This window comes from Prinia subflava, chromosome 2 (assembly GCF_021018805.1).
Source record: "Prinia subflava isolate CZ2003 ecotype Zambia chromosome 2, Cam_Psub_1.2, whole genome shotgun sequence".
In the NCBI taxonomy this organism is placed as follows: Eukaryota; Metazoa; Chordata; class Aves; order Passeriformes; family Cisticolidae; genus Prinia; species Prinia subflava.
Genome location: NC_086248.1, coordinates 67,988,059 through 68,006,780, shown reverse-complemented (window position 1 = coordinate 68,006,780; position 18,722 = coordinate 67,988,059). Strand labels below are relative to the sequence as shown.

Here is an 18,722-nt window from a genome sequence, read left to right as displayed (position 1 = left end):
CTTGAAAAATCTCAAACCTCATCAGTTTAAGTCTTCTGCTCTACTTCATTTGTTCAGGTGGGGCAGGGTTTAGACTTAGGGGACCTTTGATGTCTTGGTTGTGCTCAACGCTGAGAGATCTTTGGTATGTTGCTGCTGTATCAGGTCTAGCAAAGTCAAGCTCTCTTTGTTGCATTTTAGGAATTAGAATGTTTTGGCCGAATTGGCAGTAACAGTTTCTCAAGTAAGACATATCATTTTCCCAAACATTAAGAATCTTCCTTGGTTAAACAACTGTTTTACTTTGTCTCCAGTCATAGTTCAGCCTGATATCTGAAGCTGTCTTTTAGGCTTTCTTTCTTGATTTTGCATTTCTGTCTCTCAATAAAAGACAAAAGATCGTGTGCTATGAAGGTGTCTTGGTACTGAGAAGTCAAAGGAGAAAAAGCTCAGTGGAAAAATACATGTGGCCCAGAGGTGTAAGAATGTGCATCATGATGGTTGTCAAAATCTCAGCCTAGATCAAGAGATCTGTAGGTGACAAAAATCTATTAACTGCCTATTGCCACTGAAATAGAAGTAATTATTTTAAGAAAGTAGATTTTGCCCTTTAGATAATGCTCTTGAAATTTTTCCTGCTGATAAAGTTGAGGAGCAGGCTAAAATTTTAATGGTGAGAGGAATTTCTGTAATTGCTCATTGGGAGCAAAATCAAGGGACAGATACCATGAGACTTTTTCAAAGAGTGTGCTATGCCACCTTGGTGAGCTATGGACCAGGTTTCTGCCTCATGAAACATTATTTACAATAATTATTTATAAACCTCATAATTTTATTCCCTTTTCTTTTTTAATTTGATCATCTTTATCAACCCCTTTTGGTTTGGGTTTTTCTAAATGTTTTGTATCCCAGCTTCCATACGGACTGCTAATAGAGGCTGTTCCTTATTTAATCTCTGCAAATATGCATTTCACTCCTTTGAAATAATTTAACCAAAGGATTTTCATAGATGCTGTTTCCAAAGGTGGTACAATATTTTGTTACTGGTAGGTTAAGCATATATGCTCTAAAGAAAGCAGACAGACAGTTCTTATTTTAAACACTTTTCACTTGGCATTTCAACTTGCATATTGGTTTGCCAAGCATTTATGTGCAAAAGATAAACATTGAAGTGTCAGACTTTGTATTTCCTTATGAGAAGATGAGAAAAGAAAAATGGTGCAAAGTCAAAACCAATTAATTTTTCTGAAGTTTTCTACTGCTTTCACTCTTCTCTCACTTGAAGTAAAGCAGAACTGAAAAATACCATCTGTAAGGACAATTATGCATGATAAACTTTTAAATACGGTAGAAATAAAAATAAAATTCACCTGAAAATTACAGTAAAAAGCATAGGTTTGTCAAGAGGCTTTCTGAGCAGTATTATTTTTTGTGGTCACTCTGCAGTTAAGGCTAAGTAGATCATTCCATTAGAAATTGATATTTTGGTTGTTTATAAAGTTTTTGATGATATTTTGTGGAGATTGACTTTTCTGATGATATATCTATCCTAAATATATACCCTTTTAAGTGAAAATTTTCAAATACTACTTCTTCCTCATAAGCAACTTTAAAAATATTCAAAACAAGCAAAAGGCCTGGGGGAAAAAAAAAGGAAACAAAAGGAAACCATAGTCAGATTTAAACGGGTATGTTTTGAGTTTTTACAGTTGTTGTGTTGTTGTCATTGTCCTTTAGGTATATTTATAATGTATAGTCATAGTCTATGGTTTTCATTCAGACTTTACAAACTCTTGAAAGGCTTACTGTCAGTATTTACTGCATTTTGTGCTTAATCAGCAAGAAAGACTAGAACGCTGACATATTTTCCCTAACATTTTTTGATGTTGTTTGGAAAGAGAGAGTATGATTTTGAACTTCACAAGCTTCCTATTCAGCACCCTCATTATCTGTACATGGATTTGAGGTGTTGCATACCCACACATGCACGTTGCTCACTGAATACAGTCAAATAATGCACAGCTGCAGTACCAGCTCTATAAAAGTCTCCCCTTCCTAGGAAAACTCTTAGGCAATCAGACCACCAATCTACAAATGCCTGGCTTTACCTCCTGTTTTGAAAAAAAAGGGTCTTTTACAAGCTGACCTATAAAAGTATTAATCCTTTTCTCATTAATCTCTTTCTTTCGCTTCTAAAAATGTTTCTTTACCTTTCTGAATTAGGTGTAGTCAATCTTAAGTGCACTGTTTCTGTGTAGCACTTCTGTGAAAGCAAGAAGTATTTTTATTTTTCTTGACATCCAGCTAAGGCCTGCAGAATTGCTGCCCAGACCCTACCATTTTCCTACCAACCAGGAAAAGATATGCTGTCCCAAGAATGAAAGATAAAAAGAGCTCATGAAGCAACATCCCAAAAGGGAAGTCTTGATATGTTGTAAAAAATTAAAAATCTAAGCAACTGCTGGTCATGGTAATAAAATATAAAAATACAGTTATTTATCAGAAAATCACATATTGCTATGGACAACACTGATTCATCTTTAGGACTACATCTTTTCTTTCTGGCCATGAAATACACCCTGGCTCATTACAGTAGCAAAAAGCATTCAGTCCTTTAGGAAATTTTATGTTTTAAAGTGCCATTGCTGTCAAATGTTAGTATCATCAGGCCACAGATACATTCAGACCTTACTAGAAGCAGATCAGTGATATGGCAGAATGCAGTTCCACCTTCCCTTTCTCTGGGTGCAAGTGAGGTGCTTACACTTGTTACTCCTCCCCAGCTCCGGAGGTGTTTCCCTCTCTTCAGACTGTTAGCTGTTCTAGAGGGCCTGTGCAACTTGGCAAAGGTTTACCTTGTATTAGTTGTATTTCTAGATGGGAGAGCTGGAGGAGGAAAGAGCAAGGGGCAGATATGGTTGCCCTGTAAATGTGGGTATAAGGTGTACAGAGGCCTTTGTCTTTACTAAGGGTGGTGTTGCTGAGCAGAGGCTGTGTCAGGGATGCCAGCAGAGGGGAGTTCATAAGCAGGATCAACACAATGGTAAAATTCTCTAAGTCCCTGACATCTTGCATCACACTAAGCTTGAGAATTTCTTTTGGCTGACTTTATTCAACCCTTTAACTCCCACGATAAATCTTTGACACATTAAAAATAATCTATAAACTCAGAAAAATGCACTCGTCTCTCAAACGCAGAAGTTGCCCGTTCCCGTAAGAATAGCAGTTAAGCTGGCACCTGGTGTGTCACACTGTGTATATCTAGATGAAAGGGAGATTCCTGGCCAGCATGTCTCCACAGCTCATTGATCTCCCTCTGCAGAAAGACTGGTATGTCTCCCTACAGACTCCTCGGCAGGATGATTTAAAACTTGCTGTTGAGCAATTTAAAGTCTGGCATGGGATATCTGTACGTTGCACAGTGAGGAGCATATTGGTAAGCTGCCACTTCTGCTTGCAGAGGAGGGCATTAAATCCCATAGCACGAGCAATGTCCTCTCAGAGTAATTTAAGGGATACTTTTTAATGCTTATAATATGAACCAGTGAGTCAGACTTGAGAGTGAGAAATTGAGGGACATGGGAATAGGTACTTGCAAAGAAATGTAGAGGTGGAAAAAAAGAGAAGAAAAATGTATATGGAGTTGCAACACGAGAGGGAAATGATGAACATGTGGGATATGCTTAGTGGGGTCACATTTTGCTTGGCATGCTCCTGTAATGCCAACTAAAAGCTCCAAGTGCTTTGTTTGTGAGTAGTCATGGGCAGATACATTTGCTGACGTCTCTTGGAAGCTTTAATCTCAATGTGTTTATTACACTCTAACCAACTGAGCTGGTAGGCATGGGTTTACAATGCAGTTATAATGACATTTCAAAACAAAAGACACTTTTACATGACATTGAATTGAATAATTACATGGATGTGCAGGTTTTGGGAGTATTCCAAAATTTTTAACCTTAAAAGCTTTCTGACCAGAATATGCTGTTGTGGGCCCTGGAAAATCTACTTTAAAAAGCCTAAACACACCAAAGATTTAGCAGCTAACTGTGAGGCAGTACCTCAAAAGGACACTGCTGTCCAGATAAAAAGGTTGCTCAACACATATCGTTTGTTTTCTTCTTCCTTGTGCATTTTTGGCAATTAGTTGGGGGGCTTTGTTTGTTTTTTAATTACTACATCATCCTATTTTGGTTAGGGGGAGGTGAACAGAATTCTCATTTCTTAGCATTGCTTTTGAGGGAAAAGTTTGTGGAAAAAAAAAGCATTTGGAGATATGTTTCTCAATCTGGATCTTAGGTGGAAAATCCTTTTGAATACCTGAGTCTAATGTTTTTAAGCAGTCCTATGTTTTATAAGACAGGAAAACGATTTCCGTTTGCAGCTGTGAGTCAACTGGTGCTTACAAGTATTAAACTTAAACAAAGTGAAGGATATACTAAAAAACTGGTTCCAAATGTGTAATATTTCCCAATTTTTGTGACTTGTGCGAGGTTGGATTCCAGAATGGCTCCTACATAAACAGCAAAGAACTCTTCAGTAGTACTGTCTGGTGATGGTGGTGTATCATGCTGGCACATTATGTTGCATCCTAGTATGTGTGTTTTGCATAAAAAGAAGGTAACCAACAATCATAATTTCATAATGAAGTTTACAGACTTTTCATGGCTGTAATGCCAGACTGGGTGAGATAGTCAAAGTTGTGGTGATAGGATAGGATGGGATGCCATTATTCCTGCTGTGGTGATTTTTCAATCCTTTTTTAGCCTTTTCCTGTTCACCACCTCTTGAATAAAGAATGACATTTGTCTATCATAGAAAAGGGGCTACATAATAAATAGATACTTGCATGTTGGTGAAAATAATGATACAATGAAAAAATTTAAACAAAACTTTTGTCAGGCACTACAGATTTTGTACTTGTTAGTGTTTTTGTTCCCAGGAAAAATTATCACTTTGAGGTGCAATAAATCATTGTAATGTTTTACAAATGAGCAGCATTTGTCGTTAAATATTAGTCCCTAAATATTTGAAATGGTCACAAAGGCCTAAAACCTACTGTTACCCAGACTGATCCTGAACTACTGAAGTTGTGAACTTCCTTGCTCTCCAGCAGTTTGCTAAACCAATGCCTGGAGTTGGCACAATGGCAACATCCATTAAGTGTAAGTGCATGGCTCTGGACATGTTTTATGCTATCAGTATAGGTAACAGTCTAACATCAGGGGGTTTTCTTACATACTTGAAAAGAATGTTTCCATGTCTGTAGAAATTTTTGAGTTGTTACACAATGACGGATAAGCACTTTTTACCTCATGCAGCAAAGTTCAAGGCCTCTTACTTTCCCATCTCCTGCACTGGAGATCTCTTCCTGTTGTGGCTCTCCAGCTGACTTCAGTTTTTTTATTTTCTCTTCACCGATCCCTTCTATTCACTCAATTCTCATATTTGCTTGTACTACCAATCCGGTAGCTATCAATAATCCAGTGTAGTAGCCCAAACATAGCCAGTGTAAGAACTCTTCTGTCCATAGTATGTTTCCATATTCTCTTTAAGAATTGTCTTTTCTGTGTAGTCTGTTTACCGAGACTTTTCTTACCCTTTTCTACACGTTGGATTTTTTTGTCTTCTTTTAGCCCATCTGCTGCTTAAAAATGTTTTACAGCTAACACTGAGTTTCACACTTCTGCTCACTCATGAGTTTCTTTTGCTTGCTGATTATGTTACCAGTTTTACCCCACTTCTAATCTTCTTCCCTTTCCTTATCATTTCCTGTTGAATTTCCTAACCAATAGCTCAAATGTAGCCAGCTTCTTTGAGAGCAGCCTGGCTTCAGTTCCAAGAAAAACAGTGGAAGCTGATGACTATCTTTTCTTAGATTAATTTCAATCTTGATATGTAAAGTCTGTAGAAAAGTGATTTCCATCTTGCCTGAAGGTAGCCAGGTACAGCCTAAAATAATGGCACTCTGATAATTTAATGATAAAGGTCATGAAATGTATTAATGTATTTAAGCGGATATATGTATGTTTGCATTTTATTAGAAACATAACCATTCTTTATCAGTTCAATTGTTTTATTTCAGTCCATTTTCAATGTTAAATTCTCTTTAATGTTAAAATTATAATCTTTAAATCATGTTTTGCACAGTATTCTCTTTATTTATTCACATCTGTATATCTTGTCACCAATAAGAGCAGAACCCCTACATCACCAAGAGTATGATTGCCAGAGAGAACCAAGTGAAACTAAATACTTCTGAACTGAAATACTTTCAGAATATTTTTAAATGTTTGGTGAAACACAGTGAGACTCTGTAAATGAGAAGGTCTAATTTTCATTTCAGTTGGCGTTGAAACTTTATTTTAGGGCCATTTGACATGATGAACACTAAAAATAATGTGAAATGTATTCCCCAACGTCTACACTATTGACAGAGGAGGTATCTTATTCAGGGTCCTGCTACAGATTATTTTCTATGTTAAGTGGCCAGATTAAAACATTTTAATCTGTCTATGGTTCTCTGAATTAAATTATGATTAATCACTGTGTCTTTCTAACAGCCATTGTCTGCTTCATGGTCCTTGAATTAACCATGCAAGGAGCTGGCAGGAATGTCAGGATAGTGTAATACATTATGTTGGTAGGTCAAGGTTAGGTTTCATCAGTTTATTTGATGTGACCAGGTACATTACAATGTACTTCTTATCTATATAAAGTCTTTGCAGTCAGTTACTGAATCATATCTCTGTCATCACTTCAACCCTATTGGCATGAAAGTAAAAGCTCTATATTTTTTTATTCGACTTTTATGTTGGAAATTCTAATTTTCCATTCTAGGTTTTATGTTTTGGTTTCTCTCTTAGCAAAAAATATCTTCAATATTTTAGTCAACAAATAAAATATAGGAACATTGCCCTGGAAGAGTTTAAGGAGACAGTTTAGAGTTTTCTGCCCTTGAAATCTGAAGGATGTTTGGCATTTGATAATTTAGTGGAGGATTTTTTATTTGTTTTTATATGTAAAGGCACTATTTTATTATAAACAAGTTTAATTCAATCTTCAACACAGACAAAGCTACATAAGATATTTTGGCAACATTTCTTTTATTTAACTGATAATAAGTACTTAGTAGTGTAAAGTGTATTTGCCTCAGCCTTGTTTTGTGTTAAAAAATGCAGAATATCTGCAGAAGAATGTCTTTTGGGTTTCGTGAACTATACTGTCAACCATAAAAGTAATATCTGTCTGAGTTTATCATGGAAGTTTTTGTGAGCAGCTCTACTATCTAAGGCATAACTTTCCAGTCCTCTCACTGTGATTACATTTGTCATGTCATAGTGCTCGCTAGTGAAGTGTAAGGCAACCAAGCCTAGATGGAGCCAGTAGGAAATGAATCTGTCTGCCACAGATACTTCAGACAAAATTATTAATGTTTAGTGGCAGGGAAGTGGCTACCCCTTCAATAGATTGAATGATGACAGAAAGTCTCTAAGACTTGATAAGGTTGTGGCCAGGCTGGCTTTTGGTCTAGAAGGTAGATAAAAACACTCTGTCTTTTGAAGCATGTCTGGTTTCTTTTTCCTCTGTGCATGCTGTTTTTAAACTTAATCATAAACTTTAGATGTTTGCTTCACAATCGATATGAGGTACAAGGAGGTGATAGTGCTGGAGAAAAGTTTTTGTTATGATGGAAATGAGAAACTACTTCATTTGTTACAGGTGACAACTGATATACTCAGTCTTATTAAGTAGCAAATTTCAGGACTGTAATTCTTAGGCTCTGTAAGTGACTGGCTATTCAATCCCTTGTAGATTTTTTTCTTTTTTTAATTGATTTTTTTTTTAATTGATCCACTGATCACCCAGTGTTGTATGTTCCTTACATATTTTCTTATTGTTGGGGCTATTTGGCTATTCTTTCTGAAACAATGCAAGAAATGCTTAAATTTAATATTTAAGGAGATTCAGCTGATTAGCACTCTTAACAAATATTTGTAGAATCTGCCCTGGGCCTGAACAACTCTGCTCTTCAGATTACTGCCGTGAGAGTTAATCAACTCTGTAGTTTCTAAAGTAGTTTTTGTAGGATTATGTTCTCAGCAAGACAAAATCAAGAAACGACTTGGGAGAAAAGTAAGAGGCAAAAATTGCTAAAGGTGACACAGCTGATGTTGTCTTTTCTGTCAAACTGATATGCTCACTTTTCAGCTAGAATTGGCATAAGATGGGACAGGGATTGATAGTAAATGAACCAAAGTCAGTTTGCTAAAATAAAGTGAGTTTCAGAAGTGGTTGAGAAGTGTGAAGTGGGATAGTTTGTGCAGCAGTTTAGCAAAGTTTAGCAATACTGCAAGCTTGCAAGTCATTCCCACCACCCTTATCAATTTAAGGGTACCACCTGGCTTCTTCAAGGGCACACCATGTCCTTTCCACCTCCATCTTCCTCTCCAGTTTCAGATCATACCTTGAAGATCTGTCCTCCTTCTGAGGATTTGGTTGCCACTGAGAGTGAAGACTCTGTAAGGGGACCAAACAGCCTCTCTAACAGAAAGTATTAGCAGTGTAGAAGTAAACAGTTGAAGTAAAACAGATCTTCAGAACAATAAATCAATCTTTCACACGCTTGCATTTGCCTGAGGGTCATAATTCTCAGGAACTGGGAAGCACCTTCCTCAGACATTTCTTCCACAGTCTCCCCACTGGCAGCCTGTTTTCCACACAAAGCCTGACAATTGAATACTCATCCCTTTCCTAGGAATGTCTTTTTAACTGGTTTTTTTGCTTTTCGAGCTCTGCATTGGCACAATGGTAGTGTCATTTTGGCCTGGAGCTTGGAAATACGTTGTTGTATGCTATTGCTTCTCTTTTTGTGACTGTTGGGAGTCTTGTGTTGTTTTCTCCAAAAATCCATTTTCTTGCTCCTATTATTGAATTAGATCCATTAGTTTCTTCATAAAGCTCTATCAACTCCTCCCAGCTGAGTTAACCCATAATCAGTAGTGTTCATGCAATTTTTGCACTTTTTTGTCTTAAATTATTATCTTGCACCTCCATGCTGATCAGGGGCTCATTGAAGTCAGTGGGAAGGAGTGCAGGAAAAGCCTGAGCAAGAGGAAGGCACTCAAGAGATTTGCTCACCACTGTGAGAAATATGGCTTGAACAAGGCATGAGCTGACAGAAGCAATGTGGTTTTGCCTAAATCTTGTTCGTTTCATGGAAAGATGAAAAAACGTTCTTGGCCAATAGAGAAAACCTAAGATGACAAAAACTTGCCAGTGGCAATTATTTTCCAACTGAACTAAGACTATTGCTCTTACTTCAAAGGTAACCTTTTATCTGCTTTCCTAGATCACAGTTTAAACTGTGTGGATGTTCGTACAGAACACAACCTTTTCCTCTTCCAGAAGGATTAAGTTATTTTAATTTTACATTTAACAAAATCTTAAGCTGAATGATTAGCCTTGACACAATCTATTTGCACACAGTAAAAACTGATAACTACACTCACTGGTTTATGATTTAGCCCTGTGGAAGGCTAATAATTGCTTTTGCCTCTATTTCACCAGCCTGATGGCTTTTCTTTTTTAGATATAGCTGTAGATTTATACAGTTCTCCATGCTTCCAAATTTAATATGGTCACAAACTAAACCTCTTTGAAATGAGCCTTTGGTGTGCTATCTTTACATTTCTGGGCATTTCTTGCTGGAGAAGCATATGTATGGGTCATATGGGCTTCACTGAGGCTCTGTCCAACCACTTGGATCTTCTGCACAGAGAGCAGGATGCAATGCTGTGGACTGTCCCAAACCCACACAGTGAGTCAGTGATATGGTTGGAACTGGAACTGAGTGGTTGCTAGCGCTCAGTTTTAAGTGCATTAGGGAGTAATGCTTCTCATCTTCTTTTATTTCCCTTAGTATGAATAAATTGGATCAAATTCCAAGAAATTTCATAAAAGTTCCCAAAACCTTGAGGACCACAACCATGCTATTGAGACCAGCACCTCTTACATATTCCTGGAAATTTGGGTACCATGACCTCAGGATTGTCACTTATCAGTCTGGAAGTTGTGGATAATTTTTGTAATTCTGTCTCGGGGACACATAAGTTCTGACTTCCTCCTTCACAGGGTAGCGTGTTACTGCCATTTTGCTGTTTCAAGCAGAGACAGCTTTTCTCCAAAAGCTGTTACTCTAATTGAAGCAGAGTCTGTAGAGATGTTACACTGATAGTAACACTTAATGGGTGTTTAGAGGAGAACTGCATTATCCAGGGTTCCTTACTGTATGAGGATTTTTGTTTTAAATTAACATGAGACCCACAGGGAGCTGTGTTGTCTCGTGACCTGGTATGTTAGTTACCAGGGTAATCCATCCTGGCAGAGGGATATTTAGGTGGGACAAAGAGTGGAATTGAAGATTCCCTGGCATTTCCCAAGAATAACATTTGGATCTGTGTGAACTGGTTTGGTAAATATTTTTGTACGTTACATGTGCTGCCATTGCATGTTGAGTAGTCCACATACCTGCATATATTACACTGCTTCGATAAAATAGTCATTTTGATAAACTCAATAGTACTGGTATAGTCCCTGTACAAGTACTGGGATTTGATACTAATTTACTCACAAGTAAGATTTCATTTTGTTATTTAAATGATGTCTACACTGAAGGGAGCCAGCTATACCTGTATTTGAAAAAGTGGAAATTATATGATAGATGTGCTGTTTTATATCTGACTTTGTAAGAGTGGCTTTTGATAGGTTGGAATGTGTCTGCATACTTAGAAAAGATCATGGAAAGATCAATGTCACTCATATTTTTCCTCCTTTGGAGGAAAGTAGACATGAAGCAGAAGAAAAATTGTTATAGGGAAAAGAAAATGTCTTCGAATTTTTCTTCATTTTGCATCATTCCCGTAAGTTTCTATTTGAAGCTATCACCACATTTTGGCTGCCACTTTTACTGAGTCTATTTGAACACATTTGAAAGGTGAATTACTTGGCTGCTTGACATTTTTGTTTTAGATTAGGCTGCAGTCTATATTATTTGAAGTTAGAGAGAAAGCATTACAGCTTGAAATAGCAGGTTTCAAAGCTTTTTCCCCCCTAACCTGTGCACATGAAGGTCTCCCTACACTGGCAATATCCAAGGCCATCAAATGAAGAGAGCAGCTTGTGGAAGTGCTGGAAGAGAACTGATATTTAAATTAATTTTTGAAAGGATAAATTTGAAACTTATGAAAAGAACAAGGTGTGTCTGGTGAAGTTGAATAAAGTAGAGATGAATGTGAAAGCGTTTTTTTAATGTGCTTAGCAGACACAGAGGGAGTTTCATTTTCAAAATTTTGGCCCTTACCACACACAGAGAAATATTCAAAAATAATAGTAACACAAAGCTGGATTCTCACATTGCTCTGTGTAGCCTCAGTGAAATAACAGACATGCAAGTGGTCTGGAGATGAACTGCAAGGAACCAGCCAGGATATATGATTTCTTAATATCATTTAACTGTTGTTTCTTTTTTCACTCTTGGATAATGGTGAAATGTCAGACTACGTGCCATCTCAAGTCCATATTTTTGGCAATTTCAAGCCAGTTTCAAGTTTTCTACTTTCTTATTTATCAATAAAATTCGAATCTCTCATTAAAAAAAATTAAATATCTTACAAGGTGTTCTTTTATAAGAAGGGTTTATCTAAGTCTTTTCAGCTCAGAGAATTCATAACATAAATCTGTATTATCAGCGTTTCAGCAGTCATGTGTGTTTACGAGGTTGATATATAAAATGAGTGAAAATTGTAAAGAAACGTTTTACATTGTGGCAATGAACTCATCAGCTTGATTCTGGCAAGTTCCCAGTCTGAGTGTAGTCCTCTGCCTTTCACAGTTTGTTTCCTATCTGCAGGACAAAAAGAACATTTCTCTCACCAAAAAAGTGTTGGTATTTCAAAGTGTACTGTTTGGCATGTCAGGAAGCACAAAGAAGTGGACCCTTTTAGAATCTGCCTCTCTCTTTACATCCAAGCAGCCCAAGAGCATTCATCCCCAGTGGCCATATAAACCTTGAGGTTCCTCAGCTTTGGAATTAAGGAGATGTGTACAGTGGCATGCACTACCTTGGGTTAAACATCATGTTCCATGAAAAATTTGAATTTTTTTGGTTTTAGAGAGCAAAGACTGGAAATTTAGGTTAAACCATTTTGCCATTTTAAATACAAACAAAAATGGGTGGAAGGGAACATAGCTTGATGACAAACTTTGTTTGAACTGTAATTGAAGTGCTGAGGGTTGGAAGATTAATTATTTTAAACAGTGGTAAAAAGGAGTTTTCTTAGCAATATTTGCATGAATGCTCTGAAATGTAAACTTCACGTCATCCAGTGCATTTTAAACATTCATACCTTTGAATCTTCAACTGCAGTAAGTACTGATTGCTTTTGTAACTAGAATTGATTATGCAATTGATTATGTCCATGTAAGTGCCAGGTATGGCTACAACAGCCCTGGAGTGCAAGAACTGTTTTGTGGAGCATGTTAATGAATATATGGAGAATAAAGTTATCCACTTGTGTCCTCAGGCCTTAACTTGTAAGTTATATACTGCATTGTCTTTGTAAATGTTGTTAGTGTACAGGAGTATTTATAGATTTTGTCTCTCTGCAGAGTCAAAGAAGCAGAGGAAGTCTGCAGGCAGAAAAAGGGGAAGTCGCTATACAATATTAGACCAAAACATGACTCTGGAATTGTAAGTAAAAATTGTAGCAATGCTTCTGTTTATATCACTTGTTCTACCTTTTTCTCTTTGCATTTTATAGGTGGGTTATTCTTGATGTATGTATTCGTTCTGGGTTGTTTTTTTGGTTTTTTTCTTTAATGTTTAACATTGAATTAACATCCTTAAAGGCATTAAATTAACAGACTTGAAATCTGCCTATGACTATTACTCCACAAAATAGATGTAGCACAAGCAAGAGGAGTTTATTATTGCCCTACTGTGCCAATCTGTGTTCTTCTCAGTCTTAGGATAGGATGCACATAGTAGCAGAAAGGCAGTTTTGGTCTTCCAGCTTATTCAGTTTGTATTCACTCTCTTTGCTACAGATACAGAATGAAAGGAAGAATTTTGATAGTTACACATTTTTCCAGCTGGATCACTGTATTACGTACAGTGATTTCTGATCAACTGATACGGATTTGTTTGGAATAGAAACACTAGAAAAAGATAATACTGTACTTTCACTACTTCTTGAAAACAACTTCAGTGATAATAGAGGAGTAATTCTGTTCATTCAATGAAACCTTTCCCACCATGATTGCCTAACCATTGTGAGGATCATGACTGATTTTACCGAAAAATTATTGTGGTACCTCACATTTAAATCATAACTGTAGCAACTGGCTATCATTTATATTCGAAAAATATTAGAAGATTTTTTCATGTGTTTGTGTCCCCATCTGTGTCCTCTTATTCCCACCACCCCAAGACATGACTTAACTCTTTTGTGCTTTGTAGTCATAGCTGTGTAGTCATATGATCTGTGACACATTTTGTAAATGAAGCATGTGGTAACTTACCGTATTCTAACATAATCTGACATGGGAAGCAATAATATTGCATTTATTGTTTCTTATTTTGAATGTTTAGTGAGAGCTGACTGTAGTTAGTGCCACAAGAAGTGTAAATGGCATGCTATCTTGCTTAGGAATTATGAACTACAGTTTATAAATTTTATTTAAAAGCAGATCAACATGTTATTTAAAAAACCCTCAAATTAACATTGTTTTGGATTTCTCCATCTAATGTGTATACTGCTGTATATGAAGACACTTAGATTTCTTTCAAGAAATAACTATTTGTTTAATTATTCCTGTATCATTCTTATATGCACTGAAACAGGGACCTTCAGTCTTAGTGAAAATTTGATGAGTGAAAAGGAAAGCAAACAAAAATATTTCACAAGCAGTGTATAGCTGTAGTCCACTTCAGTTCTAGCTTCATGAAGTCAGTTCTACAGTAAATATAACCAAACATTTGCCTGTGTATTTCTATGCTTTTCAGATTTGTGTAAAGTGGTTTTGTGTACATTCAAATTCTGTCCTTATTTTTTAAATTTTGTCCTTATTTTTCAAATTTATTTTATTTTTCAGAAAGCAAAGATAAGTATGAAAATCTGAGAGAAGAAATTCAAATTGTTACCTGGTTACCAAAACTCAACAATGCCTGTGGGTGGGGAGTGAGAGGGAAGGAAACTACATCATCCTGATCATTTGCTTCCTTGACCTTTTAAAATTTGCGTTTTGTTCTCTAGAGTTTTCCACCAACTGCTGTGTTCTTGTACATTCATTCACGAATGTAATCACTTTAATGGGGTGCCCAGAAATAGACTAGGTAATGGACTTGAAACACCTTCCCTGTACTCTGTATCTCCTTTGCCACTCAAAAATGGTATTTTTAAACTGTATGGTATATTACAAATAGGACAAGTCAGCATGCATAAAAAGTGGCACCTGCATCAGTTCTGAACATGCTGAAAATTGCATTAAGTTGAACTTCATAAGAATGCTACTTGGTACAGTAAAACATTTCCATTCCTACTGGCAACATCTAACACAAATACTTCATGGCACTGCACTTAGATTAGGGAAAGAAATGTTACTCCTAGTGAATTGTTTGTATCTATTTCATGTTGGCATTTGTAGTTTGTATTTTGAATCGTTAAGTGCTGTTTATACAGTATAATCAATGCTTTCCCAACTTGTTTGGTTGCCCTCCATGACTAAATATTTGTGGAACAAGATGTTTACTGTAACTATCTTTAAAATCGATAAGGCAGCATACTTTTACTTCATCTTTTGCCAGATAGTGAATGCCAGGTGGTATGGGGGTCAGAAATCCAGCATTATAAAAAAAAAAAAAAAAAAAAAAAAAAAAAAAAAAAAAAAAAAAAAAAAGGAAAAAAAAGTGAAAATACAGGAAAATACAGAAAAGCACAGAAGTATGATAGAGAGTATGAGAGATTTGCCTATTATAGTTTGTTAATATATAAAGCAGCTAATACTTTTACATGAACTTTAGAAGGTATAGTATAGTTTTAACTGCTGATCACTTAAGTCAGTCAGGCTTTTGGCCACGTGTACATGACTTCCCTTCTGGAATTAGCTTTACAGTTAATTTAAAACTCCTTTAGAGAGCCATTAAAAGATGCACATGGAGACAACATTTATGGAAAACAGTAGCCAATTCTAGTGACAGAACATAGACTACCAACTAATTGACATCAATTTCACACTTAACAGAATTACAGACATTTCCTCCAGGCTTTAAGTGTCCCTAACTAGGAGGTTAATGATTGAAATATATGACTTAGGGTTTCCATTTTAGACCACATGCTTACTTCCTATTTGCAATCCAGAATTCGCTGTATCAGTTTTGGACTGCTCAACTGATACCTCCTTCCTCCAGTCCTTAATTTAGAGCCCCAAACGAATCAGCTTGATAACGTTTTTTTTCAAAGCTAATTTTTCCTGAAAGCAGACTGTGTGTGCAACTCAGTTTGGGTGCACGTGCTCATAGCTTTGGAGACTGAAAGACACTGGGATAAAGTGAATGAGCTCTAACCTGCTGGGCTGCGTTATTCCCTGTCTAATCTAGCACATCAAGAGACATTCCGAGCTGTTCAGAGGCTAATGTACTCTACAGGGTGTCATAAAAGGAAGGACAAAAATATGACCTCAGGAATCTGTTATTTTTCACATATACCAAGCACTAGAAAAGATGGTTTTTTTCACTGTGTGAAAAGCAAGTCTCCTGTTGCTAATAAACCTATGTGAAAATCTGTACTAGTAGTAATTTCTGGCAGGGATATAAATTACGAAGAATGGAATTCTAAAATTTTGTGTTGATGGGAGTAACATTACTATTTGGGGAAGAGAAAATAAGAGATTATTTGCTGTTACAACTAACTTATGGAGAAAAAAGAACTTTAAAGAGTAAAGCTATTTTAATGGCACTGATTCAAATCCATGTTTGTATTTATGTAAACAATAGTCTTTTCCTCCTTTGCTCCTAAGTGCAAGGATACAGTAGCATGTTTTCATTTGTAGCTTTCCTGTTCTCTTCAGTACCTACAGTATGTATATTACTATACTAAATGAAATAATAGATCATCTAACAAAGATCACTATGTGCAATACTGTATTTAGTGTTTCTATTCCAATTTTTTTAGAATGTTAATTTATAAGAAAATAAAAGGAATAATAATGAAATACCTGCCTTCTCTTGTCACTCTCTGGCTATGCTGTAGTGTGCTACAAACCATGTGCTCACTAAGCACCACACCACCTCTGGCTCCTGTGATCGAGGAAGAGCTTTTGTGAAGAGAGCAGAGGAAATAAGGCTTCTACTTGCTTGCCTTTTGGAAGAGTAGTGACAGTAATTCCCAGTTATGCGGATATACTACCCTTTCCCCAGGTGGTGGTAGTGAGAGCTTCAGCTTCAGCCAAGGAGACTGTGAAACTCACTTCTCCAGTGCACGCCTCCCAGTCTTGCATGTGGCTCAGGTTTGTAACCTGGTCCTACTAACATTGCTATTAAGGATAATTGCTTTTAAGAAGTTGCTATTAAGGCAAATATATACATTGAAAAATATTATCTCAATATTATATTCCTTTTATATATATATACAAGTGTTTTAGCAATGTCCTAAAATCTGTCTCATGCATACATACCCTTTCTACAGGATCTGCAGCATGGATGCTAGAAGTTATTTCAAGCCTCTCTCACTCTCTGAAGTGTCAAAGTTTGACTGCAGCTGATGGAATCATATTATGATCTTAAGACACGTGCTGCTACATAGATTTTTCATTCATTTTACTCAGAACCAACCTATTTGGTTGAACGTGTCTCTCTTATATAGCTCCTCTCCAACCTGTTTCAAACTTCTATGCAAAGTAGCCCACTATGTGCAGGACCACAGTCAACACAGAACATCCAAAGGGGAATCACAGCACAAGTTTCACTACTGCTCTTTGTTTTTAGCAGAATACTGCACTTTTTACAGAATTCTGGACCAATGTTCTTTTTTGTTTGTTTGTTTGGGTATGTTTTAAAGAGATTGAATGCACCACTGGTCCCCTCTCCCCTCATTCGCTGCAATTCCCCCTTCACGGCAACATCAAGCACTCTACTCTTGGAGTTGGCCCTAATTCTACAGGAGTTCTCACAGACAAAATTCTTAGCCTTTGTTGGTTGCTACCACCACATGTTGCTCACTGTTACTTAAATACAGCAGCAAAAGAAGCACTTTCATACCTGAGCAGCAGATGTGACTTGCTGGCAAAAACAATCTGGTTTTTTATGAGGAGCTAAGAGGATTCATGTTGTTTTGCCTGCCAATTAAAGCCTTTCAGAAGCATGGTACTTTGTCACGTCGTGACACTGTAGTGGGTTAGCTTTTTTGTAGTACCTTTCATCATCCCAAAACACTTCCAAAACTTAGTTAAGTATTAACCAACTGTGGCAGTGGGAATAATAATTAGAGGGATCTTCCCCAGGCTGACTTTTTTTCTTGCCCAATTTTTCAGTGATGGGCTTAACAAATGGGAAGCAAATATTAATTTCATTGAGAGAACATATAACAAGTCATTGCATTGCAATTATTGTGTTGCAGACTCTAGGTTAAAAGCAAAGCCAAATTTGTGACAAATCTACTATAGCAGTTACTTCAGTTACACAAATTTTAAACTACTATGGACGGAATAAGTGAAAACTGATGAAGTTGAGTTTTTCTCAAGATAGCGTAAACAAGTCAGCAAAGGGAGAAAAGAGAAAACCATGCCCCACACCATTCATGTCTGCCACCCATCAAGAGGATTCTCATTAACAAAACAGGTTTTGTGGGCTATTCTCTTGCTTACAACAGACACATCTGTTCCTGTATCATCCAACCTACTTGTTGTATTCATCCAACCTACTTGTTCGAGCATCCAGTGGTAAGTCCATTGCCTCAAAAAAGTGGTGTCTTTCCGTACATAAAGGGTCCCTATTGCATCAGCACTGTTATCTTGTTTATTCCCAACTGCTGCTCGAATTTACGCTGTTAAAAACTTCACTTGCCACCCACCCCAAATTGGGGCCCTGCCAACATGGCAGTCCCGTTGTGGTTGAGCTTAACATGCACTGTCTTCCTCCCTTCCCCTGCCCTGTAGCACCTGTCCTCTTTAAGAAGTAACTGCATCTGGCTGACCTACAGCTTTTTCACCTACTGGGAGAGATTCCCCTTGTTCTTGGATTGCTTCCACAAGGGGGAGATTTTTGGATCACAGCATTTGCCTCTGGTACCACGACGGTTCAACAGCGGGGCAGCAGCAGACTGAGAGAACTGGAGCCGGAGTCTGGGCTGTGCCTCAAGGTAGGTGCTGGGCAATCCATGACCTGCAAAGCAGGAGGCTGGCCAAGAGAGGGATGGGAACGAGAGAGGGGCATTCGAGGTGGTGACTGCTGAGCTCCCTTTGAGCCAGGTGACAGAGAAGCTTTGGAGCTCTGAGCAGGGAGCCTGACTACACCTCGGTAGCTAATGCAAAGAAAACACTGGTTCTCTAAAGCAACAGCTACTAAAAAAAAGAGGTCTCCAAACACTGAACACATAAGATTTGGGCAAAAGACGGGAGGGAAGACAGCAAAGAGCTCCTGCAAGTGTAGTGGCATAAAGGACAGAGCCCTCCCTTGCTAGCTGTGG

The 18,722-nt window shown here is 37.3% G+C and overlaps 1 protein-coding gene across 1 annotated transcript in view; it reads left to right on the top strand.

Moving 5' to 3' along the window:
- The window catches only part of FMN2 (formin 2), a 154,474-nt gene extending 138,229 nt beyond the window's left edge, over nt 1-16,245 (top strand). The window contains exons 17-18 of the mRNA XM_063390397.1: nt 12,649-12,730; nt 14,134-16,245. Of these exons, the coding sequence (XP_063246467.1) occupies nt 12,649-12,730; nt 14,134-14,160 (109 nt within the window). The 3' untranslated portion in view covers nt 14,161-16,245. The remainder of the gene's footprint in view (nt 1-12,648; nt 12,731-14,133) is intronic.
- Nucleotides 16,246-18,722: the final 2,477 nt, after the last annotated feature.